Here is a 27143-nt window from a genome sequence, read left to right as displayed (position 1 = left end):
TGAGGGCGCCGTCGAGGGCCCCAGAGGGAAAGGAGAAAAGAGACAGTGGGACATAGGCCCCCTGGGCCCTAAAGTGAACTCAGCCCCCCACTTCCCACCAACTTGGGTCTATTTGGGGTCTGATTCTCCAAATCTGGAAATTGGAAACATTTCCATTCCAATTCCACGTGTATGTAAAGAAGTTCTCTGTCCCTGGACCTCCGTTTCTTGGGATGTGCAATAGGCTCCCCAGTCACTATGAGCAATCACCCAGGCTGCCCACGGTCAAAGTGAAGGGTGGGCGATACCGGGCATGTGGGTACAGGTCACCACGTGCCCCTCTGCCCTCATCAGTGTCCTATAGCATCTCATCTCATCTTTGTCTTGTGTTTGGCCCTCAGCTCTGGACCCAACCAGTGGAGGGATCAGCTCCGTCCCTCCCAGCTTCTCCACCTGTTCTGCCAGCAGCACAGGGTCAAGGCCCCCGTGTACCGGACGGACCGCGTGGTGTTTCAGGATAAAGAATACACCATTGAGGAAATAGGTAAGCTCTCCCTCCTCAGCCTTCTCTCTTGCTGGCCCTCTGCCATTGTAAAGGGGCCTGCTGGACATAACTGCTGGACACAACCCACACCAGCGTGGTGTGGTCTTGTGTCTTTCCAGGGCAGCACGGATGGACTAAACTTGGCCTTGTACTCTTGGGATCAGCTCTTACCTGGGACACCACTGTAAAAATTAGAGGTCAAGGTGGAGCTGGGGTTAGGGTGGTTCAGGGTCAGAGTCCAAGGCCAGGTTGGGGCCTGTCTGAGGGCAGGATGAGGGGTGAGTCTGAAGTTAGGGTCAAGGTCATGGTTAGGATCAGTCTGTTTCTGGTGTTGGGTCATCAGACTGGTTAGAGTTTGGGTACAGCCCACGCTGAGAAAATTTTCTACTTGAATCACACTAGGCTGTTGACTTGACCTTGATGGTACCTTATGAGTTCCCAGTCATAGCTCCCCCACCTGATACATCCAAAGGGTGATGGGAAGCCCTGCAGCCCCCTCCTGTGTAATGCCTCACGTTCACGCTGTGCTTCCCTCGTGTTTAAGATGCTCACAGGCCTGCAGGACCCACTAGGAGCAGCTTAGACTCCCCAGACGTGTTTACAGGCCCAGCTGGCCCCTTGCCTCCTGCTGGTTTTGGAGGTGTTTGATGTCAGAGATGGTGCTGAGGTTACACAAGGGGAATGAGGCTTTGGCTCCCCCATCCCAAATGCCCCTCCTCTTTCTTCTATTTTGCTGACTCTCTGAGGTCATGGCTGAGCCAGGCTCCTCTCCACCAGGCCCTAACCCTGCCCTGATCCCTTTTCCTGGAGAACGTGCATCTGTTTTAGGGGTGGTCTCATTTCCCTCTGTTAGTCTGTAAGCAGCTTAAGTGCAGGCACCAGGGCTCTTAGTCATAAATTCATAGGAAAAGAAAGCCAGAAAGCTAGAGTTGGTGAGGCCTGACATCTGCCTGTTTTGGAGATGAGGCCATTCAGACCAAGAGCGGTTAACAACCTGCCCCAAAGGCACCCATCTGGTTAGAGGCAGAACAAGGTTCCTGGCCTGTTGGTCCTTCTGCAATGCTCTGCTGCTGCCTTAGTGGCGCCTATTAAAGTGAGCAGGGCAGGGGTGATGGGGGAACGTGTGTATGTGTGTGTACATTAGGATCTGGGCTGGTAAACACGGACACACCTGTGTGCACGTACCTGTGTGTGTATGTGGAAAGACACATGTGGATCTTCCTACCTCCACTCAAGGTCTCTGTCATGGGGGCTTCAAGTTCATGTTCCTGGCTGAGGGGGCAGGCTCATCAAGGTCAGAGCCATCCACAGGACTGTCCAGGACCCAGCCCCTGGCAGGCAGGGCTGTACCCGGAAGCTTGTGGGGGAGGGGAGGCGTAGTCCCATCCAGTCACGTGCATTTTCCAAATGAGTATGTGATCGCCGCTGCCCTGCCACCCAGCCATGTGACTGCCCTGTGCTTCATCTCTGTCATCTGTGAAATGGGGCTAATGACAGCACTTACCTTGTAGGGTTACTCTGAGACACCTGTTAATATTTATGAAGAACGATGCCCCTCCTTGCTTTTTTTTTTAATAAAAAAAAAGTCTCTGCGTTCTCTGTTACTACTATTATTTTAGCTCCTGCTACTAATCAAAGAGATTGCATGAACCAGAGGCTAGTACTGGGAGCACTTAGATGCCCGATCTGGGAGAAGAAGTTTCAGAGTCAGGAAAGGCTTCCTTGAAGTGGTGAGCTTTGGTGGGCGGGGCGAATTTGTACAGGTGGAAAAAAGGCAGAAGAGCTTATAGAAGAGGGGGGTAGAAGTGATGGCAATGGGGCATCTGGATTTTAAGCCTGAGCCTGTGGACAGAGAGCTTCCCCCTATGGAGAGTGAGATGTGAGTGCTGGAAGAAGGGTGTTGGCTAGGGGTGAGGCTGCAGAGTTAGTGGCTTCCCCAGACCCCCGGGGGCAGCCCTGTCATCTCTTGCTCACTCAACCCTGGCAACTTTTTTTGTTGTTTGCTTTTGTTTTTTAGGGCCACACCAGCGGCATGTGGAGGTTCCCAGTCCGGGGTCGAATCTGGAGCTACAGCTGCTGGCCTACACCACAGCCATAGCCACAACAACGCAGGATCTGAGGCGTGTCTTTGACCTACACCACGGCTCACAGTAGTGCTGGATCCTTAATCCACTGAGTGAGGCCAGGGATCGAACCCACAACCTCATGGTTACTTGTCGGATTTGTTTCTGCTGCGCTACATTGGGAACTCCTAGCACTGGCAACTTTTTTATCTTCTCTCTGGGGCAGAGGCTGGCAGGGTCCCAAACCCACACCTGGGCCCAGCAGAGGAGCGTCTGGCCTTGTATGTCCTCCAGCAGCAGGGCCTGGTCCCTGAACACGTGGAGTCCCGCCCCCTCTATAGCCCCCTGCAGCCGGACATCGAGCAGGTAGGACTTCCACCTTTGGGCCCCAGAGCCCTGACCCTTGGCTCCCCTTTCCCCTTCAAGGACAGCATGAATATCCCAAGAGGCACCCATGGGGACCTCAGGATTTGGCTGATTCCTTCTTGCAGTGTTTCTCCACAGTCTGTGTGGTTACCACTGCTGGCTTACCAGGGGACCTCCTGGGCCTGGCCTCCCCCGGCCATCTGCAGCCCTCGGCCCTGGGGCATGAGTCTTTTCCTCCGTGCCTGTGTAGGCTGAACCTCTGGCTGCCCACGAGTCATTCGGAAGCCTCGCCCGTTTGAGCCTGGCCTCAGGGTGTCTTCCCTCCCATTGTCAGTGACATCCCAGACGGCTGGCCCTGTGCTGGGCTGCAGTGGGCAGTTCAGGCAGGGTGACCAGCACCCTAGGACAGAGTAGTCAGTAGAAGGGCCAGGAGAATCCCCCCCAGGCAGAGGGAGGGCGAGCAGACGGACAGTGCGCCCCGGGCTGAGGCAGGAGGCTTCCTGGAGCAGGTGAGCTTGGGGCCAGGGTTGGGAGGAGGAGAAGGAGGAGAGAAAAGGTTCCAGGGAAAGAGGCGCCAGGGAAAGTTTCCAGCCACGTGGTGCCTTTGTGACAATGCAGAGAACATTCTCTCTGCTGTTGGGAACTGGGCTCTCCTCCCCCTGGTGGCGTGGCCGCCAGGTCGCCAGAGTGACCCACGAGTGTTGAAATGTCAGCTCTTTCATTCTCTAGCCATGTGAACCAGAAGAAATGATGTCAGTCCTGCTCCTTGGGGACAGATGGGGACAGAAATAACAGAAAGGGAGGGAGCTGAGGGGTGGCAGGTAGAGTGGCTTTGTGGCGTGGAACTCTTTGGGCCCCTTAGGACTAAACCATGCTCTCTGACCCTCCCCGACTGCATGCACCACTTTCTCAGCCGCAGTGTTCCTCTCCCCCTTCCCACCTGGCAGACTGAGACCCAGCAAACATCACCTTCCCCGGGAAGCTGCCCTGACCCCTGACCCCTGGGCCCCCTGACTGTGGGCTCACCCTGCGGTTGGCCCTGCAGTCCCGTCAAGGGCACCTCCCTTGCAGGGTGGTGAGGCTCTCCATGGCAGGACCTGGGTTTCCTCTGTCCTGTGCCCAACTACCCAGCACAGAGCAGGTGGTCGGGAGACGTGGGTTGAATGCAAAGGCTGCTGAGAGCGCGGGGTGATGTCTCCCCAGGGGAAGCTGCAGATGTGGATCGACCTGTTTCCAAAGGCCCTGGGGCGGCCGGGACCTCCCTTCAACATCACCCCACGGAGAGCCAGGAGGTGAGCCCCAGCCCGGGCTCAGGGCTGAGAGGGGTGGTGGGATGGTTGCTGCGGATTGGGTCCAGGAGGTGGCTCTTGGTCCAGGCTTTTGTGTGGCTCTGGCCAAGTGTCCAGCCAGGTAGGCATCAGAGTCTGGGGAAGCTGATTTCTTGGCTTCTCGGGCAAGGACTGCTCACCCTCGGGTGGGAAATCCATGTGGATTTGAGTTGTCTTCTCTGCAGGTTTTTCCTGCGTTGTATTATCTGGAACACCAAGGATGTGATTCTGGATGACCTCAGCATCACCGGGGAGAAGATGAGTGACATTTACGTGAAAGGGTAGGAAGTCATTCTCCTCCCCAACTGTCCCAGCTTCTTGGTGTCACCCCTGTTCCCTCTGGGGTGGTGCTCGGTTGGGAAAGGGGGAGCTCTGGCACAGGGAAGGGGAAGAACGAGAAAGGAAGGAGGGTCTCATGGGAGTGGTCTCTGCTTTTGGGGAGCTGTGTTCCCACCAGGTTTCTCCTTCCGCATTAACCTTTGGGTTGAACCTGCCAGTTTTGGGGAGGTCAAAAAAGGATGAAATTTCTGGCACATTTGCTACCTCGTGGCGATTTCTTGGGAATTATTTTTCCTTTATCGTGTACCAAGTTCATTGATCTTCTTAATTCCTTGTTTGCTGAAGTCGAGGATGTCTATTGTGTTGGAAACCTGAATGAGCCGTGTCCTCTAATGTGTGTATGTCTAGCTGGATGGTGGGCTTTGAAGAACACAAGCAGAAGACAGATGTGCATTATCGGTCCCTGGGAGGCGAAGGCAACTTTAACTGGAGGTTCGTTTTCCCTTTCGACTACCTGCCAGCTGAGCAAGTCTGCACCGTCTCCAAGAAGGTGAGTGTCATTCCTGCCCCCAGGGGTGCTAGTCTCTGGGATGTCAAATAGCGTGATCACACCTTGCAGCCTTGCCCTTGTCATACTCTCACTGCAGCCCCACCGGTGTTGGAATCACCACGGCCATCGCTGCATGGCAACCAGTACCATTGTCCCCTCACTGCCAATGTCACCACCACCACCATGCTGCCACCCCCCCTTCTCCTTCTTCTGTCACCATTGCCATCGTGAGCATTGCTGCCATCCCACAACCACCTCTACCCAAGTGCAACAGCCGTCATATGTAGCTAAGTCCCCATCCTAACACACTGAGCAACAGGAAGGGCTGTGGGGTTGGAGTGGGGAGAGGAACCCAGTATAGTCATCGAAGAGCAGTGGGAAGAGCAGCGCCAGAGGGCTGGGCTGGCCTCAGGCAGGGTTGGCTATGGGATGGGGCATTGCCTAACCAAGTCCCTGCTGCTACCTCCTTTCCTTACCTTTGTGGCCACTGTCCAGGCTGGATAGTCACTGGGAGTGACTCTGCCCTTCCGGGCCTGCCTCTCTCAGGCCTGGGGAGGCCTGGTGCATCCGCCAGGGGGAGAGGCGGCTCCAGAGACCCCAGCTCTTTGTCGCTCAGCATCTCCTAGTTTTAGGCCTCAGCTCAGCCCTGACCTCTTTCCTCCTGAAATAAGCAGGTCCTTAGGCAGACGGTGGTCTTGAGCCTGTCCTTAGGGAGCAGTCTCCGGAGCACAGTGAGGAGGGTGCTGTGGGCAGTCAGCTGCCTGGAGGTGGAGGCCCCTCTGTTGGAACTTTTAACCCCCACATCCCACTAGAATCTGTTCCACCTGGAAGTGCCCTCCTGCTCATTAGGGTGAATGCCTTTCTGGGGTTGAGGTCCTGCTGGTCCCATTTTCTTCTGGAGTTGGTGCAGGGTTTCAAGCCACAAGGCTTCTAGGACCCCTCTCTCTGTCCTGACTGGGTGCATGGCTTAAAGGGGGGAGACATATCATGTCCATCGGCTGCTTCCTTCTCTTAATTCTCTTCATTACATCTTTTCCCGCATGACCCCTTCCCAACCCAACACACAGGATCTCCTGCACTTTAGAAAAACCAGGGTGTTGCACGGAACATCCTGCAAGCAGCAAACAAAAGAAAATAAGGTTAAACAAGGTTAAACAAATTCTCTCACCCAGGGATTGCTCGAGTGCCTGCAGCGTTTAGCAACCGCTCTGGTGCTGTGCAGTCAGGGAAGGTCTAGCCTATTTGTAGGTTTAATCTTCTTTGCCTTCACGCAGCCCTTTGCCCATCACAAGATGTTTCCAGAGCAAAGCAGATGCAGCATTTGCTGGGGAGAGCTCCAAGTCCCACAAACAGCGCCTGTCCTTACGGTGGACAGAGCTGGTGGAAAGGGCGGATGGGGCCTCCCGCAGGCCACCTCCCAGGCTCAGAGAGCCCTGCCAGGGGCCAGGCGCAGGTGGGGAACCGAGGCTGAGAGAGGCCCAGAGGCTGGCTCACGTGGGAGGCGGGACCACCTCTCCCTGGCGATAGCTGGAGAGGTGAGCAAGGAGTTGCAGGAAGCAGAGGCTTCTGTTTTTTTTTTCTACAGAGTAGGAAAAGAGAGAAACTCCTGGCTTGGTAGTAGGTGATTCTGACAAATGAAAAAGGCAGGAAGTAGTTAATAGGCTAAGTGAGGGAGAAAAAGGGGGAGAGGGGAAGGGGGAGAGCGCGAATTGGTGGTACCTGGCGGTTCTGAGGGCCCAGCTGGGGTCGCCAATAAGGAATTTGAGGTGGCTCTGTTCTGGGAACAACGGGGTTTCATCTTTGCACACAGACACACCAGGATGGAGAGAGGGGGTGTTCCAGGGGAAGACAGGGGCTGAAGGAAGGGCCCCGTTGGCTGGATGGCTCTCAAGCCTGGGCTGGGCTCTGGGCTCGGGAGATTGAGGAGGGCATGGAGGATGCTGGGTGGGGAGGAGGAAGAGGAGTCGAGGGCTCAGGGAGAGGCACATGGGGAGCTGGGAGGTGGAGGGAACTGCTGAGAATTCCACCCACGTGGTGTCCGGCTCTGGAGAGGGTGGCTGGAAGTGGGGGGCGAGAGGTCAGAGGGGGCACTGAGAACAGTCAGGGGTTCTAAAGTCCACCAGGAAAGTGAAGGAGGACCTGGCTTGATCTGAGACTGGGCCAGCGAGTCCCTCCGGGAGAAAGGACCCTGGGCAGCGGGGGAGCTGTGCCCACAGTGCAGCGCCCATTAGCTGGGTCTGGGCTAAGGGACGGAGTCTGGGGTGGGTGGGTTAGCGTCGGGGCACTGCACGGCCTCTGGGCTTCCCGGTCCTGCGTCAGAGCCAGCCCTCTGCCGAGGGGTTCAGGGCCTCTGGCAGGGAGGCCCTCCAGGGACCCCATTAACCAGACGAGACTGTCGTAAAGTACAAGGTCTCCTTTCATCCGGCTGCTTTGAACCACCGCTGTTTGCCCGGGCCCGGCTCCCCACCTGGAGCCCAGCACACCCACCGGGGCCGGCCTGCGCGTCAGGCACCCACCCTGCAAATAAACAGCTAGTAAAAGGGCCCAGACCGGGAGCATAATGAGTGCCTGGGACCTGGAGGGGGGGCATTCCCCAGGCTGGAGCCCCAGCCCAGCTGCTCCCACCAGGGGCTGTTTGAACCTCTGGCTCATTACTGAGCCCATAAACCGGGCCGGCCAGAGCCTCGGAGGATGCTGGCCGCCTGTGCAGGCGGGCCTGCGGAGCTGGCCATAAAAGCCCCCGCCAGAGGAGGGAGGCACCTGCAGGAGGGCTGGGGCCCGGAAAAGGGGGAGGCACCAGATGGAGGCTGGGGGCGAGAGGCCAGGTGGGAACTGGAGCCCCTTCACCATCTTGGGCAGCAGTCCAGGCTGCAGCCGGCTGCCTTGCAAGGTGATCATTCCTCAGGGGGCACTAGCCACAGCCTTTGGTGCGGGAGCCCCGTGGGGCCTGCATGATCTGGTGTGGCCACACAGCAGGCACAGCCCTGGCTGGGCAGCAAGGCTGTGTGCACAGGGCACCTGGGGCCAGACAAGCCCTGTGTGGTCCGCCGTGCTCCTGATTCCCATGGAGTCTGTCCCTGAGACTGGGCCCAGGCCCCTGCTGTGACCTGGCACCCTCCATCTGCAGGAGGGTCAGAACCGTTCCTCTCTTTGCCGCCCACCCAGGTAAAGCCACAGCCAGAGGGCAGAGGACAGGTGTGGGTGAGAAAGCCCCAGGGACCGTCCTTTGGGTTGAGCAGGGTTGCACCCGGGGCGGGTCCAGGCCTCAGGTGCCCAGCCCCCACCTCTTAGCTACTCCACAAGGCCTCAGAGACCTCCGTGGAGAGAAGCCCCAGAGGGCACTCTTCCAGGCAGACTGGCCTGAGGGAGGAGAAGAGGGAATAGCAGCAGGTGTGTACTTCCCAGCAGCTGGGGCTTTGATCTGCCCTTGGTGGCAGGCTCTTGGAGGTGAAGGGAGGGGGGGTTTGGGGACACTGCCCCCTGTGCCAGCCTCTTGCAGCAGTGTGTTGGGGGATCCTCAGATTCTCTGCTAGCTCACTCTGTCCCCTAGATCACATGGGCAGAGCAGGATTAAGAGGTGACAGCAGGACTCCAGAACCTGACTGCCTGGGTAGGAATCCAGCTTTTTGCCACTTCCCAGCTGGGTGACTTGGCTCAATTGCTGCTCTGGTCTCCTCAGCTGTAAGGGTAGTATCTCCCTCACAGGTTGTTGGAAGGATAAATGATTTCAGAGTGGAAAAGGGCTGGTGCCTGAGAAGTGCAAGATTAATGTTTTTATTAGCTGCCAGACCTCGAGCAAATTCTTAACGTCTCTAAGCCTTTGTTTGTGTAAAACGGGAATGAGAGCTTCAACTCTTGAAATCGCAAAGATTAAAGGCCCTACCTTATGTGCAGTGAGCCACATGGTACGCTCCTGGGCCCTTGGACACTGCCCTCTGGGGTCTCAGCAATCTTCCTGCCAGGACCTGGCCCTGGCAAGTCTCTAAGGGATGTCCACCTCCACTGCCTCTTCCAGGCAGCCTTCCAGGCTGGAAGGGACCACTGCCTCTCTCTCATTCTGCTCCTTCCTCTGCTCCTCCTCTGGGCCAGGATGCTTTCTGGAGGCTGGACAAGACTGAGAGCAAGATCCCTGCGCGAGTAGTCTTCCAGATTTGGGACAACGACAAGTTCTCCTTTGATGACTTTTTGGGTGAGCACCATTTCTGGTCTGTACCACTCTCCACTCGGGGCTGCCCCAGAACCCACGCTTTGCGGTGTTGGATGGTAAGACTCAGGGTGGTGGTGGGGGGCACAGGGTGGAGGCAGTGCAGGCTCCAGTGGGCCGTCACTGGCTGGCTGGCCTCTCACTTGACAGGATCTCTACCACCTCAGTCGAGACAGCTTGGCCAGTGAGGGGCTCAAGTCACCCTCGCCCTGATGCCCCAGCGACTGAGCACACGAGCAAACCCTGGGTCACCCCCCCAGCCCCAGATGGGACTCTGGTGCTGAAACCCTTACTGGGGAACAGGGAGCACTGGTTGGCAGGATGAGGTGGAGAAGGTGCTCTCACAGGGGCGAGATGTGGGGACCGTGGCTGGACTGGGACTGGCAGCCCCACCACAGCTGTTAAGGGTGAACTGGGAAAACATGGCCCCATGCAATGGGAGGTTATTCAGCCACAGAAAGACATGAAATACTGGCTCATGCTCCACCACGGGTGAACCCTGAAAACATGTCAAGTGGAAGAAGCCAGACACGAAAGGACAGATATCGTATGATTACACGGGATGAACAGAGATAGACGGTGGTCGGTGGGGACTAGGGAATCAACTGTAGATAGGAATGGTGTTTCTTTCGGGGGTGTTGCAAATATTCTGGAATGAGAGCGTGCTGGTGGTCGTACAACTCTGGGAATACACTAAAGGCCCTTGAGTTGTACACTTGAAAAAATGGTTAAAATGGTGCATTTTGCTACGTGAATTTTACCTCGGTAAGAAAATAGTGAACCGTGAGAAAGGCAACCCAGGAAGTCACAAGTCCTGGGTTCTAGTTCTGCTCTGCCACCCGGGAGAAGGATGGGCTTGGGCGAATCCCTGGAGCCCTCCTTGGGTGGCCCTTGATGGCAGAATTTGCTGAGCCCTTAGGACGTTCTGCGGAGCAGCCCCTGCAAGAATGGGGAGGAGGGCTGTGTGGCCTCCAGACTGCTCTCCACCCCACCCCGACCTCAGCCTGGTCCCCTGCGCTGGGAGCTGCTTCACGGCTTGTTGTCAAAGATTCAGGGTGTCAGAATTGTAGCACCAAGTTGGAGTTCTTTTATTTTACTTGTTATTTTGGAATACACATTTCCTATAGAAAAATTAGAAACTAGAGATAAACAAGTCTTCTCCTTCCTATTTTATCATAATCTCACTACCTGGAGATAACCTCCACTAATACGTTGGTGTGTATTTTTCTTCCTTTTTTTTTTTTGGTCTTTTTAGGGCCGCACTCATGACATATGGAGGTGGCCAGGCTAGGGGTCAAATCAGAGCTGCAGCCGCTGGCCTATGCCGCAGTCGTAGCAACTCAGGATCCCAGCTGCGTCTTCAACCTACATCACAGCTCCTGGCAACACTGGATCCTTATTTAACCCACTGAGCAAGGCCAGGGATCAAACCTGAGTCCTCATGGTTTCTAGTCAGATTTGTTTCCACGACGGGAACTCCAGGCATGTATTATTTCTTATACAAGAAAACATGTATATGTTATATGTGTATTGTGTACATACACACACACAAACATATACATGGCATATAGATAGATATTATACATACTGTTTTAGATCTTGAGTTTTTTTTTTTTTTTTCTTTTTCCTCTTCTCTTTACAGCTGCACCTGTGGCATATAGAAGTTCCCGGACTAGGGGTTGAATCAGAGCTGTAGCTGCTGACCTATGCCACAGCCACAGCAACACCAGATCCGAGCTGCATCTGCAACCTAAGTTACAGCTTGCAGCAATGCTGGATTCTTAACCCACTGAATGATGCCAGGGATCAAACCAGCATCCTCTGGACACTATGTTGGGTTCTTAATGCACTGAGCTGCAATGGCAACTGCAGGAAAACTTTACATTTTAAGAACATTTTTTCTGTCAGGAGTTACAGATCTGTATTTATATCTGTATCATCACACTTAATGTCCTGACCAATGTCCTGTTGCAGTGATGGCTGTGGCCTGCCTCACTAATCCTCCCCAGGTGTGTACTCAGCTCATTCCAGAATTCCCTGTGTGATTGACACACTAGGCAGGTAACTTTGGTTCCTTTGTGAGTTTCTTTCCCGAACTCTAAGTTAGAGTACACTTAGTGGTTTTTGAAACATTCAGTTGCTCTCTACATTTACACATTCCCACCTGTGCCCTGTTTGTCTAAGGAGATCATTTTCCCTAAACTTTTGCTACCAGTGTTATTTTTTTAAATTGCCAATGTTATATCATTTTTATCTTTCTTTGTATTTCTTCATTACTTGAAGATTGAACTTTAAAAATATATTTATTATCCATATTATTGATTGTTTTTTTCATGGTTTTGAGATGGTCCTCTTTATTGTTGATTTTCTGAGCTTTTTATATAGTAAGGACACATCACAAGTAATTTCGACATTTTCAATTGCTTTTTAATTTTTATGGAAACTTTTTCACTTACAGACTAAATTTTTTTAGCATCAATCTATCAATCTTGTCTTTATGGAAGGAGGCTTCAGAAATTTAATTTTAAAGAGACAAACAAAAAACTTCATTTTATTAAATGAGAAAAGTGTCCAAAATGAAATTATACAGGTTCATCTTTTGTGTTTAAAAATAAAAAAAACTACTGGGAGTTCCCGTTGTGGCACAGTGGTTAACGAATCTGACTAAGAACATGAGGTTGCAGGTTCGATCCCTGGCCTCGGTCAGTGGGTTAAGGATCCGGTGTTGCCGTGAGCTGTGGTGTAGGTGGCAGACTCGGCTCGGATCCCGCGTTGCTGTGGCTCTGGCGCAGGCTGGTGGCTACAGCTCCGATTCGACCCCTAGCCTGGGAACCTCCATATGCCGTGGGAGCGGCCCAAGAAATGGCAAAAAGACAATAAATAAATAAATAAATAAAACTACTAAAACGACTACTTTATTTATTTATTTATTTATTTAATTTTAGGGCCGCATCTGCTGCATGTGGAGGTTCCCAGGCTAGGGGTTGAATCGGAGCTGTAGCTGCCGGCCTACACCTTAGCCAGAGCCACACAGGATCCAAGCTGCGTCTGCGATCTATACCCCAGCTTCCGGCAACCTGGATCCTCAACCCACTGAACAAGGCCAGGGATCGAACCCTCATCCTCATGGATACTAGTTGGGTTCTTAACCTGCTCAACCACAATAGGAACTCCTAAAACTGCTACTTCTTAACTCCATAAGATTTCTTTTTTTTAAAAAATTTGATATTTGTCTCTATTGTGAAATGATCACCACAGTAACTCACAGTTGAAATTGTTTTCTCTTGCGAAGAGATCTACTCTTTTAGCAACTTTCAAATATACAATATAGTATTAAGAGAATTCTTTTTCTCCTTCATAGTGCATTTTCTAATTACATATTTTACTTCTTTTGAATATTTATTACTTTTATGTTGAAAGTCATCGTTAAGATCTATAATTTTGCTGCCGAGAAGTCATCCTACGTTTCCTTACAGGCTTTAGGGAAGTCTTTATGTAGATCACGCTGGGATAATTATGGGTGCATGTGTATATATGCTCTCATATACTGATTTTTATTTAATGTTATGTAGGGACCATATTTAAAATGGGAAATTTCATTTATATAATATATATAGAAATATACCTGGAAATTCATCTATAGTTGCGGGATGGAGAGATGTGTAGATGAGTGAATAGGTAGCTGAATGGTGATATGGAGTTGAACAGATGCTGGATGGAATAATAACCTGATTAATAGGTAGATGCAGTGCTCAACACATGGTGGGCATAGGAGTTCCCGCTGTGGTACAGCAGGTTAAGGATCCTGTGTTGTCTCTGCAGTGGCATGGGCCGGAAAAGAAAAGGTAGGTAGAGATGGGTGTAAATAGATGCATGGAAGAGTGTAAATGGTTGCTTGGAAAAAAAGAAAACTAGAAAAATAGGTCCAATCAGTGGATACTTCAGTAACAACAACAAAAAAAATCTAATCTCATTGCATACTATTCAAGAATATCTTTAATTTGGCCTCAGAAAATACTTTTTGGATTTATCTCTCTTGCTTAATTCCTTCAGTAACTTATGTTCCAATCCCATTGACTTCATCATGGTGTTGGAATTGGATTAGGTGAAACCACATGAAATTGCTGTTTGTATACATCAAAGATAGTTGAATACCAGCACTTTCATTTGGCTCAACCTAATAGATGGAGCTATTCTGGGAGAAGATGAGTAAAATGAATGAGTAGATGAAGCCATAGAGAAAGAGAGCTGATTGGATAATTAGGTAGGCAGATGGGAAAAATGGTGGATGAACCACAAGGAGATAATACTTATACCTATAAAAAAGTGAAAACAAACAAACAAAAAGGAAAATAACTAGTGTTGGAGAGGACATGGAGAAATTGGAACCCTCATACACCTCTGGTATGAATGTAAAAAATGGTGCATTCTGGAACAACAGCTTGGCAGTCCCTCAAAAAGCTAAACATATGGCCTAGCCATTTTACTCCTAGTTAGGGACCCAAAGAATGAAAACTAAGACAAAGACCCACACACCAGTGTTCATAGCATCATTATTCACAGTAGTCAAAAGGTAGAAACAGCCCAAGTGTCTGTCAGCAGACGAATAGCTAAACAAAATGTGGTATATACATACTGTGGAATATTATTCAGTCATGAAAAGGAATGGCATTACTGATATATGCTACAACATAGATGAATATGGAAAACTAATTATGCCAAGGGAAATAAGCCAGATACTAAAGGACAAATACTGTATGACCCTACTTATATGAACTATCTAGAATAGGCTTTTTTCATGGAGACAGAAAGCAGATTAGAGGTTAGCAAGGGCTGAGAGGAGAGCGGGATGGGGAGTTATTACTTCACGGATACAGAGTTGCTGTTTGGAGGATGAAAAGGTTTTGGAAATAGTGGTGATGGTTGCACAATATTGTGACTGTAATTAATGCCACTGAAGTATACATTTGAAAATGGTTAAAATAACAAATTTTACCTTTAAAAATTAATTTATTTTTTAAAATTGATGTATAATTTAATTACAATATCATGTCAGTTTCAGGTGTATAGCACAGTGATTCAATTATACATTGTGTGTGCATGTGTGTGTGTGTGTGTGTGTGTGTGTGTATTCTTTTACAGATTCTTTTCCCTTATAGGTTATTACAAAATATTCATTATGGTTCTCTGTGCTATATAGTGTCCTTGTTGGTTATCCATTTTACATATAATGTCGTCTATATGTTAATTCCAACTTCTTAGTTTATCCCTCCCCCCCACGTCCCTTTCCCCTTTGGTAGCCATAAGTTTGTTTTCTATGTCTGTGAGTCTCTTTCTGTTTTGGAAATAAGTTCATTTGTATCTTTTTTTTTTTTTTAGATTTCACATATAAGTGATATCACATAATGTTTGTCTTTGACTTACTTCACTTAGTATGATAATTTCTAGGTCCATCCATGTTGCTGCAAGTGGCATTAGTTCATTCTTTTTTATGGCTGAATAATATTCCATTGTATGTATGTATCACATCTTCTTTATCCAGTCCTCTGTCAATGGACATTAAGGTTGCTTCCATGTCTTGGCTATTGTACATAATGTGGCAATGAACAGATGCATGTATATTTTAGTGTAATGAAAATAGTTAAAAATATGATGGATGTAGATAATAGGTGAACAAATCGATTTATACATAGTAAGAGTAGTTGAGCAGGTGGGAGCCTCTGTTAAGGGGGAATCCATAAGGCAGACTAGTGGGCATATGGACACATGACTAGATGGATGGGAAGCTGTACAGACAGAGTGAGAGGCAGTGGATGGGGAACTGGAGTTTGAGCCACAGGGCTAAGCCCATGGATGGAAGCTGAGGAGGTTGAACCTGTTCAGCCTTACGGTGGCCCTAGACTGGCAGTGACTGACAAAGCCTGGGCTAAAATGCCCTCCTCTGCCACAGGCTCTTTGCAGCTCGACCTCAACCGCATGCCCAAGCCTGCCAAGACAGCCGAGAAGTGCTCCTTGGACCAGCTGGATGACACTTTCCACCCAGAGCGGTTTGTGTCCCTTTTTGAACAGAAAACAGTGAAGGGCTGGTGGCCCTGTGTGGCGGATGAGGGTGAGAAGAAGATAGTGGCGGTAAGTCTGCTCCGACCGGTTGGTAGAGACATGCGAGTGACTCCTCTGTAGAAACCACTGGGAAAAGACATGTTGCTCTCCTCTCCGGCCCTCCCTCTGTTTTTAAGACCCTGCCCCTCTTCTCCGCCAGTTCCCAGCTTTCATCTCCTTGAGGCGCGCATCCCAGGGAAGCCTATTTAAATCAAAAGATGCCCTAGTCTCCTTGAATCCTGTTTAATTTATATTCTGCTTCTTAGAGTTACAGTGATCTGTGTCCATGGGTTCCCCTCTGGCTGGGCTTCCTGTGGAGAACAGGCTCCTGCTGCTCTCATTGGAGCAGGACCCTAAAAGGGACCATCCTTGTACTACTCTCCCTGCCCAGAGGTCTGCCCAGGGATGTGGCTGGGACTGTGGAGAATTGTCCTTCCTCTGCAGAGGAAGTAAATGACAGTTTACTGTCCTCCCTTAGTATCTCCAGGGGAAGTGGGCCCAGGAGTTGATGTGGATACCAAAATCCACGGATGCTCAAGTCCCATAGTCGGCCCTCCATGCTTGGTTGAATCTGTGGCTTTGAAACCTGTGAATAAGGGCCAGCTGTATAGTTATTGAAAAAACCTAGGTATCAGTGGACCTGGACAGTTAAAACCCATGTTATTCAAGGGTCAGCTGTACTTAGAAACTTCAGACAGTCAGCCAACCCCTAAAGCAGCCCTCGAAATAAAATGTCCACGCTGTATAACGAATTAACAATTAATAAGAAATACACTGCCAAAGAAGAATGAGCAAAGGACATGTGTAGATAATACACCAAGAAGTACAAAGGGCTGTTAAGTATTTTAAAAAGACTCATTCTGTCTAGTAATTAAAGGGATATTTTAAAATGTAAAAATATCTTAAATGTATTAAATTAGAGTTTTTTAAAGATAGAAATGCTCGTTGCTGGTGAGGATGCAGAGAGACGCCCCACTCATGTACTTCTCCTGGGCAGACTTTTACCTGCTTTTACTGTCTGGGGAAACAATTTGGTAATACAGTGCCAGAGGTTTAGCAATGCTTATGCCCTTGAAGCTTGTCATCCCAGTTCTAAAATCTCTCTGAAAGAAATAACCAGATAAAATTTTAAAAAATTTAATTTTGGGGAATGTTTGTTGCAACATAATTTATAACAACAAAGAGCTGGAAACAACTTGAATGAACAAAGTAACTAGTTTACTGAATAAATGATGGTGCCTAGAATGTTTTGCAGCATTAAAAGCAAACTTTGAGTATATAGTTATAGAATATATTCCTAAGAGAAACAAGTTATAGAACTAAAAACACACAGTGTGACATTTCATGTACTTGCAATGAAAAATAGCTCTGATGCCTAAACTATTGAGTGCTTGTCTATACATAGCAGAAGTATGGGTGACAGTCTCCTTTATACATTTCTATAGTTTCTAAATGTTCTACAAGGTGCAGATACTTTTATGATCAGATTGCCCTGTGTCTTTTTTATTTTTTTGTCTTTTTAGGGGCACACTTGTAGCATATGTAAGTTCCCAGGCTAGGGGTCAAATCGGAGCTACAGCCACAGCAGTGCGGGGTCTGAGCCCGCAGCAACGCAGGATCCTTAACCCACTGAGTGAGGCCAGGGATCAAACCTGAGTCCTCATGGATACTAATTGGTTTTGTTACCGCTGAGCCACAATGGGAACTCCTCCTGTGTCTTTTTAAAAAATAGTCACCAAATGGTCCTTACATTTGTCCAAGCCATGGGGCAGAGCCTTTGTGCCCCTGACCAGGTCCCCCTTGTCCCTGCAGGGTAAGCTGGAAATGACCTTGGAGATTGTCTCAGAGAACGAGCATGAGGAGCGGCCAGCCGGCCAGGGCCGGGATGAGCCCAACATGAACCCCAAGCTCGAGGACCCAAGGTTAGTGCTTGGCTCCTGAACCCTGATGTCCAAGGGAGCTGGGAGGCGTAGCCACAGCACAGAGGGCACCCACGGCATAGCCAGGCAGAGGTCCCAAGGTGCACGTGGCCCAGAGAGGGATGCGGCTCATCTGAGAGTACATGACAGACATTATTGGAAGGCAGGCGACAGACATTATTCCAGGGCACACTGGGCTCCTCGGCTAATTCCAGAAGCAGGCACTGTTGGTTGTCCGCCAAGCGTGCTGTCGTGTGGCATGTATCTGTTGTGTTATGGAAACTTCTCAATTATTATTAGCACCCCCACTTTACCGAGGAGGAAACAATTTCAGCAAAGTTAAATAAGGTTATTCCAAGGAAGAGTGGTGAAGCTGAAATACTCGCACCTGGTCTGATTGGCTCCGGTGCCTGATCAAGGTCTTTCTCCTGACCGAGCTGCCTGCCATGGCTCTCCCGGGGTGTCAGTGTGGCTTTCAAAAAGCCTTGAAGCTTCAATTTTCCCATCTGTAAAATGGGGATGGGGGGTGGCTAGTTCTTGCCTTCCCCCACCTCACAGGGCCCTAAGGGATGTGGAGCAATCCAGTGGATACGGAAGCCTTAAAGGCAGTTACTGGGGCCTGAAAGATGGCTGTTTGGTGGGGGTGCTGGTTGGGGCAGGGTCCCTCCTCACGCCTGCTCAGCTCAAGTCAGACTTAGCACAGACAGCCCACTTTATGTCAGTGTTATCCTGAGCGCCACAGGCCGGCCGAGCACTGAGAACTGTACCTACACAAGGATGCTGGGATCTGGGTGGAAAGAAGAGAGACCCAGGAGACCCAGTAGCAGGCGGGCAGGCAGGTGCAAAAAAATGTCCATTATGACTCACAGCATCCTGCTTGCTGTTTGAATTGTGAGGCTGACCTAGGGAAAGGCTAAGAGGTTCTCAGTTGTGAATAGTTAGTTTTCTGGGTTCACTTCCTGCCATCCTTCCCTGACCGTGGACCAGCCATGTGCATCTAGGGAGGTGGCTTGGCTTACCTGGGACTCAGTGGGCCGTAGCTCGCCTAATGTGGCACCCCTCGAGGCTCTGCCCAGCTCCCAGATCTCAAGTCTGCGATTAAGTCCTGGGTCAGGAAGGGGAGAGTGGCAGGGAAGGGGACCTGGACAGAGTGGCTGAGGGCTGGATCCCTGAAGCTGTGCAGAGCTTAAGGACACCAAGAGGAGGCGGGCAGCATCGGTGGAGCTCATGCTATAGCAAAGGTTGGGAGGAGGAGGCAATGCGGGGGGAAATGGGCTGGGTTTGGGGACAGGGGCCTGGGAGGCTGGTTGGGGAGAGCCAGGGTGATTCAGGAGCAGGATTCAGAGGAAGCAGCCCTTGCGGGGTGCCCTGCTGACCGGGGATCTCACTTGCAGGCGCCCTGACACCTCCTTCCTCTGGTTCACCTCCCCGTACAAGACAATGAAGTTCATCCTGTGGCGGCGTTTCCGGTGCGCCATCATCCTCTTCATCATTCTCTTCATCCTCCTGCTGTTCCTGGGCATCTTCGTCTACGCCTTCCCGGTAAGCAGGCCTGAGCGGGGAGGCACAGGCCCTGTCTCAGAGGAGCCCCTGGTCTGACGTGGGAGGCACCGCTCTTGACCTTCGGCAGCTCCTGGGCTCAGGGGAGTCTGTCACTGTCCTCACGGGGAGCCTCTGTCCTTGGAGAGTCCACGCTCGGAGGAGGGAGACACAGGCCCTACTCTGGGGAGTCCCCAGGCGGTAGGGCTTGGGGAGCACTTAGTCCAGTGAGGGCATCTGCGTTCTTGCCCTCCATGGCCAGACACAGCATCGTCAGCAAGCCCCTTCGAATATGTGATCAAAGGGTTGGCAGAAGACGAGGCCCCTTGACGGGTGTGGGTGGAGGAACCTTCTTTTTTTTACCGCACCCACGGCATATGTAGAAATTCCCAGGCCAGTGATTGAACCCACACTGCAGTTGCAACCTGCGCCACAGCTGCGGCAATGTGAGATCCTTAACCTGCTGTGCCCCATGGGAACTTCCCCAGAGGAACCTTCTTGAAGGAGGATGTGGAGCTGGGTCGGGGAAGGAAAGGAAGGTGTGGATGGCAGAGCAGAGAAGGAAGCCCCTCTGCTTGTGAGCGTGGCACCTGCTGAGGTCCAGAGGAAGGGAGGACCTGGGGCTGGAGAGGGTCTCAGTGTCCACCTGAGGATCTTGATGGAGTGTGTGTGCCTCCTGCAGGGCAAGGTGTGGGCCAGGAGCTTCTCACGGGTACAGCGAACGCTGGGGCCCATTTCACCTAAGAAGTCAGCCGATGCTTGGTCAAGAGCAGCCAGGGGAGCTCCCGTTTTGGCTTAGTGGGCTAAGAACCTGAATAGTATCCATGAGGATGCAGGTTTGATCCCTGGATCCGTGGGTCAAGGATCCTGCTTTGCTGTGAGGTTGCAGATGCAGCTCAGATCCTGCGTTGCTGTGGCTGTGGCATAGGCTGGCAGCTATAGCTCTGATTCGACCCCTACCTGGCAATCTCCATATGCAGGCCTAAAAAGCAAAAAGAAGAGCTGGACCACACGCATGGGGGCTGCAGCACCCAGCTCCGTGAGCCCCTCCCGAGGGAAGAGGATCCAGGGCTCTCTTCCCTGCCTGGGCTTCGCCAGTCCCCCAAGAAGCCCCCCAGTGTCTCTAGAACCTCAGCCCTTGAAGGGAATCACAGTATTTTCAGGCTGAGACCTGATTTTTAATATTTAAATTAAAAAAAATTTGAATATGAAAATTTCGAAGCGGTATAAACAGAGAGAGAATAGTGTGATCGAGGCCATGTCACCCTGATTTGAATGGAAAGAAACAGACCCCCAGAGAGGGGAGGGACCAGCTCAGGGCTACCTGGCAGTGTGTGCACGGCTCCGTGTCAGGGGTTCCAGCCACGGTCCTGGTCAGCACTAGGCCGCAGGCCACGCACATGGTCCCCACAGCGGGCAGTGTGCTCTGGGAGTCCCTCCCCTGTGAGCTCTTTGCTCTGTGAGTGGCGGGGCCCAAGAGCTCTCTCCACTGTAGCTGGTGAGGCTTCGTGCCAGCAGAGTGTGCCTCCCACAAGGAGGAGCGTTAAAACTGTGGGTCGTTCCCTTCAGGCTCTAATGTCACAAACCGCGGGAGCAGCAGAGGGGATGTTCCAGTTTGGATGTCCAGGCCCTGCTACCCTTTGCCCATAAATGACCAAGGAGGGTCTGGAGCTGGGCTGGCTGTGAGCCAGGCTGAGGGCCGGGCCCCCTAAGCTGGCTGTGTGGCCTGGAGCTCTGGGCTGAGACTGTTCTGAGGCTCAGGAAGAAGAGTCACGGCCATGGGCCAGTCAGCCTGAGTGAGGTCTAGGTCGGGTTGTGGGGTGGAAGCTCTCTGGGTTTGAAGCAAAGGAAGACAAATTACAAATAGAAGATTAGCTCCTGGGCCTTGGAGGGGCTCAGGCAGGTGTGGTGCCTGGAGCGTAGCTGCGTTGGCCTTGGCCTGGGCTCCGGGGTCAGGACCTGGGCTCCGGGGTCAGGCCCAGGACGCCGCCTCCGTGTCTTCTCTGTCTCCTCCCCAGGGGACCCTAGTGGCGGAGTCCAGGAAGGGCCATGCTCCTTGAGGGCCTGTCCTCAGGCTCATGTTCTCTCATTTTGACGACACGTAGCCACCACTTGGTTCAGGTGAAGGCTTTATCAGCGCACGGTGTGTGTTGTGTGGGTGAGGGAGAGGGTGACGAGGCTTGAGCTCTGGGAGTTACTGGTCCATAAGGAGGTACAGGGAGGCCGGTGGACGAGGAGGAGCACAGCATCCACTTTAACGCTCCATCGCGAGGCTCAGGTTGGGGACTTTGGGCAAAGGGGAGTTTGGGCAAAGGGGAGTTGGTGTAGACCCTCGCTCTTTGGGAGGTGATCTGGGGAGCAGCTTCAGGGAGCTGGTAAGAAATGCAGAGTCCTGGGCCAGCCCCAGGGGCACAAGGAGAGTCTCCTTGGGAACTTTGGAAGTTGGGAGCATCGTGATACGGAACAGAGCGTCATGTGGAGTCCGGAGCTACCGGCTGGGTTCCTGTTTCTGCTGGTGACTTTCTGTGTGACCTTGGCCAGGCCCTCCCTCAGCATGACAAGGGGCTGGGCTAGGTCAGCACTAACCCGCTGTGACCGGCACAGTGGGGAGGGGAGCCCTTTGGCCTTCTCTGGGGGGCTGCACATCAAGCCAGCCTCCTCCTGAAGCACCTAGGGGAGGGCAGGGGCAGGCCCAAAGTAGCATCACTGCCACCTTTGGCACACCTGGCCCTGCCCCGGCCCCACCCTGCAAGGCAACGGGGCACAAACCGGGCCTTTAGGGACCTAGGGAAGGAGGCGGTGCTGCCCGGTAGGGAGACAGAGGGAGGATTTCCAATTACTTCAGCCTGTGATCCTTTCTTGTCCCTGAGGCCGCCATAGCCCCAGGCCCTGTGGGCAGGCCTTGGTCAGAAGCCCTTTCCTGTCTTCTGGGTTCTCAACGGCAGCATCCTTCTCTTTTGAGATCTTCTGGAAATTGTCCTCTTTCTTTTTTTTCTTTTTTTGGTTTTAGGGCTGCCCCCGTGGCATATGGAGGTTCCCAAGCTAGGGGTCCAATCGGAGCTACAGCCACCAGCCTATACCACAGCCACAGCAACGCCAGATCTGAGCTTCATCTTCGACCTACACCACAGCTCACAGCAACGCCGGATCCTTAACCCACTGAGCAAGGCCAGGGATCAAACCCACAACCTCGTGGTTCCTAGATGGATTCATTTCCCTGGTGCCACAATGGGAACTCCCCGTCCTCTTTCAGATACCAGCCCTGCCTTCTCTCTCCCAGGGCTGTCCGGCGGGGGTCAGAGCCTGGGTGAGGGGTCTGCGGCTAACCAGGCAGCCTGGTCTGAGGCCGCAGATTCATTTTGCTGTCAGACCTTTGCTGTAAGGCGGGCACATCCCATTTTCCTGCTGCCAAGTTGCCCAATCGCCTGGCAGGCCCCACACCCAGGCCCCTCACCTGGCTCTTGGGGACAGAGGCCTTGGTGGCCTGAGGCCGGGGCTGCTTCCCCCCCATTGGCCTCATCTCCCACCCTCTTGGAAATTCCCCTGGGAGGGGGACAAGGAGGGCAGCCTGTCTGATTCCTCCCAGCTCTCCCCCAGAGGCAGCCGGGAGCAGGGCCAGCATGGGGAGGCGGGAGGCGATCTGGCGGGGAAGGCGCGGCGGCTTTGTTTCCAGAGTTGGCTTTCCCGGGCGGCGCTGGGGAACATACTGTCCCAATTAGGAGCCCTGTGTTGTGTTGTATGTGTTTTCATGGTTTTGGGGGGGTGGGGAGGAGTCGGGAGAGGAGATTCCTGTCAGTCCTGCGGCAGCCAGGGCTTAATCAGGGGTGACCCGTCTCCAGTGCTGGCCTGCCTTGTGGGCCATCCCCGTACACCCCACCCCCCACTTTCTCTGCTTTTTGGACAGGAGCTCGGTGGCTGAGGAGCCCTGGGTTCTCACGTGGGGGATGGGGGGAGCATGATAATGGTGCCTTCAGGTCACCTGTCTGATGGAGGAGGGGGCAGAGTCCTCCTGGCAGATGATTGGAACCTGGGAGTGGGCCGTGGATTGATGGGGCAGAGGACAGAGCAATTCGGCTGCTGCAGCCCCCAGGGGAGAGGATGCAAGTGGCATTTCAGGGGGGTACGGGCTCCTGTGATGGCGAGAGAGCTGGGAGGGTGGGGGGGCCGAGCCAAGTGTGGCTTGGGGAGGGAGTGGGGAGGGTGAGATGCAGGCAGGTGGTCTAGTGGATGAGCCTCCTTTCCCGGCTCCGTCTCCCCCGCAGCTGTCACCACCTGTCCCTGCCTTCTGCCTCCCCCCAGAACTATGCCGCCATGAAGCTGGTGAAGCCGTTCAGCTGAGGACTCTCGGGCCCGGGACTGGCTGCCTCTTCTGCCCAGTTCAGCTGAGTTCCTCCAGAAGTCCAGACCTGATGGTCCTGCCAGGGTGGACAGACAGACAGATGGACTGGCACGTGCTCCAAGTGTTGGTGACATCGGGCCCCGGGATCATCCTGCTTTCATCATTTCTCTCTCCCTCAACCCAAGCCTTTTTGGGATCAGCCCATATGTATTTCAGTATAAAACAGTTTGAACCTCCAAGCGGCCCTGGGGTGTGCATCTCTGAGGTCCTTGAACAGGGGTGACTGGGAAGATGAGTCTGGGTGGGGGTGCCACGTGCTGGCTCTGGCCCGCCGTTCCCGGTGGATCTGTGTATCTTTTGACAAGACTGGTGGGGGTGGGCTTTGAGGCTTGGTATCTGACCTGCTTGGAGACCCAGCAGGTCCTGCTCCAGGATGACCTCTCCCCCACCCTGGGCCTCCTCCCTGGGGCATCTCCTCTTGCTCGTGCTGCCCTCTGCCTGGGTGGCCAGTTACCTGCACCACACCTGGGAAGAGGACAATTAGGCACATAGAGCCTCTTGGAAAGGTTGGGCCAGGAACTCTCCAGGCAGGGAGGGCTGCTGGACCCCTGGCTATGACCTTGTCTCCCCTGCTCTTGGAATTTCTTGGAGTTCCCTCCCTCCATTTCTTCACCTTGCTTTAAAGATCTGGTCTGCACAAATGCCCTTTTTCTTGTGATCTGAAGCATCGCATGTGCTGTCAGTCTGACATCTCTTGCAGAAATCAGGCTTTGTCTGCAGGAGCAGCAAGAACATATTCAGAGGAAAACCAAAGAGCGTGAAAACACCGTCTTTCCAAAATAGAGGCCCTGCCTCTCTAGCCTGAGGGGCTGGAACTCTGGAGCACAGCCTGGCCGCCCCCTCTCCCATTACCCAGGAGGGCTTCTCCTGTTTCCCGCTGTGAGCCTGTTCCTGTGGCCCAGGCTCCAAGGCTCCAGAGGGAGCCTTCTGGCCCCCTTGGCTCTTCAGACTGAGGCCCTGCCTCATCCCCACCTGACTGGGGTGAAGGGCACAGGGCTGTGACCTGAACCCCCTTGGATGAGGGAGCTACGTCTTGATTGTCTCTTCAGGAGAGGTCCTAGCTGGAGACCCTCAGTATCTGGCTCCATGTGGGCCCTGGGAACCTGGGTGACCAGTCCTGGGACCCTGCCACCTGTGCCCTGGGGCCAGGTGGCCATACTTCACACAGAAGAGGAGGCAGGGGCCGGGGTCAACACCTCTCTGGGTAAGAAGCCTACTCAGCGTGCATGGCTGTGTGGAGGCAGTGAGTCGGTGATTCCATGGAGAAGATGGGGGGAAAGGAAGGAGGAGGTGGGGCTGCAGCTGCAGGAGGAGCTGTGAGAGCTTTAGAGACTGGGAAGACCTGAGGAGATTTGAGGCGAGAGAGGAGGAAGCCACTGGGGAGGGTAAGATCCCAGACATAAGAGAGAATATGGGATAATTAATGGAGCCAGCTTCTGGAGAAGGAGGGGAGGGAGTTAGCTTTGGACAGAAAGTTCTCTTTTTCTTATAGATACAAAAAGCCTGGAGGAAATAAAGGCACACTACGCAACTAAATCTGGGTTAAATGAATTTGGGGGGACATTGTGCCTGTGCATTCATTTTTTTCCTTTATTTATTTGCTTTTTCTTGCTGCTTTGAGTTGTAGATAATAGAAAAATCTACTTAAACTAGTAAAGGGAATATAATGGCTTTATGGAAATGAAACTTTCAGAAGCTCTGGCTTCAGACAAGGACTGATCCAGCTTCCCAATTAAGTCATCAAGAGTTTGCCTTCTCTCTCTGCTTTGCCCTTGTTGGCTTCTGTCTGAAGCTGGCTCCATTCCTGGGTCTGGGGCTAAAGCTGCTCCCTGGAACCATGTAGGCCACCAAGCAAAACTCAGGGGGAATGAGGAGTGGATGATGAGGAGACACCGCGACTGGCACATGTTTATTGAGAGACTCCACATGGCAGCCCTAGAGTAGGTTCTAAGGGGACAGCAGTGAGTACATGACTCCCAACCTTCCATAGCTCCCAGCGTCAGGGGAAAAGTGGATCAGGATGGTTATTTGTACTCTTGTGAGAGTAGCAGAGAAGGGACACTGGGGCAGGAAAGGGCTGTCATCTGAATGGTGTGTTAGACTGGCCCAGTGGCTAAGAAGGGAACTATGTCCTGAGCAGCCAGGATAGAGACCACACCTCTGACTGTCAGAGACCCCGGCTTGCACAGGGCAAGGCCTGTGTCTGCAGCTGAGGAGTTAGAACTTCATTCTGGAGGTAGGAAGGAGCGTGGGAAGACTTATAGGTGGCCTGGCCTCTGTCAGAGTTGTGGCTTCTTAGTTCTTCTAAGAAGGAGTCTTCTGGGAGCACACGGTGGGGCTTCAGGTTGTATAAGCCTTCTGGCCTTTGAGGGGAGGAGGGCTCAGCCATCTCACCCAGTTCTCAACGAGGTCTGTGATCACAAGTGGGGAAGAACAATTGCTCAGTGCTCTGTGGAGTGGCACAGGATGTTTCTAGAAGGCTCGTCCATTAATCCAGGAGCCAACTGGGAAAGATCTGAAAGGCAGGGCAGGAACCATTCATTCATCCACTTATTCGTTCATTCAAGAAATACACACAAGAAATAAACATTTCGTAATGCAGCAGAAACAAATCTGGGGATGCATGTTCGAGCCCTGGCCTTGCTCAGTGGGTTAAGGATCTGGAGATGCCATGAGATGTGGTGTAGGTCGCAGACACAGATCGGATCCCATGTTGCTGTGGCTGTGGTATAGGCCTGCAGCTATAGCTCCAATTCGACCCCTAGCCCAGGGAACCTCCATATGCCGCATGCGCGTGCGGCTCTAGAAAGAAAAAAAAAGAGAGAAAGGACCAATTCTGGAACTTCCCTACTTCCAGAGGTCTTGTTAGGTGGGATCATACATTCCTCATTGTTTAAGCCACCTTGGATCTGGTAGTGTGCTCCCCCACAGTTCAGAGCATCCTTGTTGGTAAATTTCATTTTGCTCCACTGAAGACTGTTTTTACTGCAGTCGCCAATAACCAGTGCGGCTGTGTGCAGGCACCACATCTAAGACATCATCGTTTATTATTTATTATAACAATTTTCCCACAGATGGCAGTAAAGTGTTTTGTTCTAATAAAATCAGTGTGTTACAGTACTACCTTGAGAAAGGGGCACCTTTTTCTAATTCACACCAGGGCCTCATCTACCCTAGCGGTTAAAGCTGTGGAGGCTGATCCTCTCAACTCTCTGCAGCCACTGGCAGCACTGAACCTCCTCTGTCTCTTGATACACTTGGAGTTTTTGGCTTCCGTGGCTCCATGGTTGCCTGATGGTCCTTTTTTCTCTCCAGCTTTGCCATCTCCATTGAGCTATGGTGTTCCCCAGGGCTCTTATCCCAGCTGTCTGGTTTTTTTTTTTTGTAGTTTTTTTTGGTATTTTTTGTTTGTTTGTTTGTTTTTGGTTTTTTTGTCTTTTTAGGGCCACACCCGCGGCATATGGAGATTCCCAGGCTAGGGGTCTAAGCCGAGCTGTAGAGCCATAGCAACGCCAGATCCAAGCCGTGTCTACGACCCACACCACAGCTCGCGGCAATGCTGGATTCTTAACCCGCTGAGCGAGGCCAAGGATTGAACCCGCAATCTCATGGTTCCCTAGTCAGATTCGTTTCCGCCGCACCACAACGGGAACTCCAGCCAGCGTCTGTTCTTACTCTGCACACTCCTCCAAGCCTCATGCACTCCTAGGGCTTCGGCTCTTCTCCAGAGGCTACCAACCCTGGAATCCCTACCTCTTGCCCGTTTCTGCCCCGTTTCTGCCCCATGTTCTCTGACTGCTTGTCTAGTGGACGTGGCCCCCAGGAAGACTTACAGGCACTGCAATCTCAACCCTCCCCTCCCTACCCCACTTAC

At 52.2% G+C, this 27143-nt stretch overlaps 1 protein-coding gene across 35 annotated transcripts in view; it reads left to right on the top strand.

The window, feature by feature from the left end:
- Nucleotides 1-23448, top strand: part of DYSF (dysferlin) — a 227193-nt gene extending 203745 nt beyond the window's left edge. For all 35 annotated transcript variants that reach the window (XM_085018953.1, XM_085018948.1, XM_085018943.1 and 32 more), the window contains 10 exons: nucleotides 381-523; nucleotides 2813-2952; nucleotides 4156-4244; nucleotides 4466-4561; nucleotides 4968-5109; nucleotides 9199-9298; nucleotides 15264-15442; nucleotides 17225-17334; nucleotides 18726-18873; nucleotides 23170-23448. In XM_085018953.1, the coding sequence (XP_084875079.1) occupies nucleotides 381-523; nucleotides 2813-2952; nucleotides 4156-4244; nucleotides 4466-4561; nucleotides 4968-5109; nucleotides 9199-9298; nucleotides 15264-15442; nucleotides 17225-17334; nucleotides 18726-18873; nucleotides 23170-23208 (1186 nt within the window). In that variant the 3' untranslated portion in view covers nucleotides 23209-23448. The remainder of the gene's footprint in view (nucleotides 1-380; nucleotides 524-2812; nucleotides 2953-4155; nucleotides 4245-4465; nucleotides 4562-4967; nucleotides 5110-9198; nucleotides 9299-15263; nucleotides 15443-17224; nucleotides 17335-18725; nucleotides 18874-23169) is intronic.
- The last annotated feature ends 3695 nt before the right edge of the window (nucleotides 23449-27143 follow it).

This window comes from Sus scrofa, chromosome 3 (genome assembly GCF_054392235.1).
Source record: "Sus scrofa isolate SSC_HxYL_T2T_F1_AM1 chromosome 3, Sscrofa_HxYL_maternal_Yorkshire_Landrace_v2.0, whole genome shotgun sequence".
NCBI lineage: Eukaryota > Metazoa > Chordata > Mammalia > Artiodactyla > Suidae > Sus > Sus scrofa.
The sequence above is the reverse complement of the archived record's forward strand: the minus strand, read 5'-3'. Positions and strand labels throughout refer to the sequence as shown.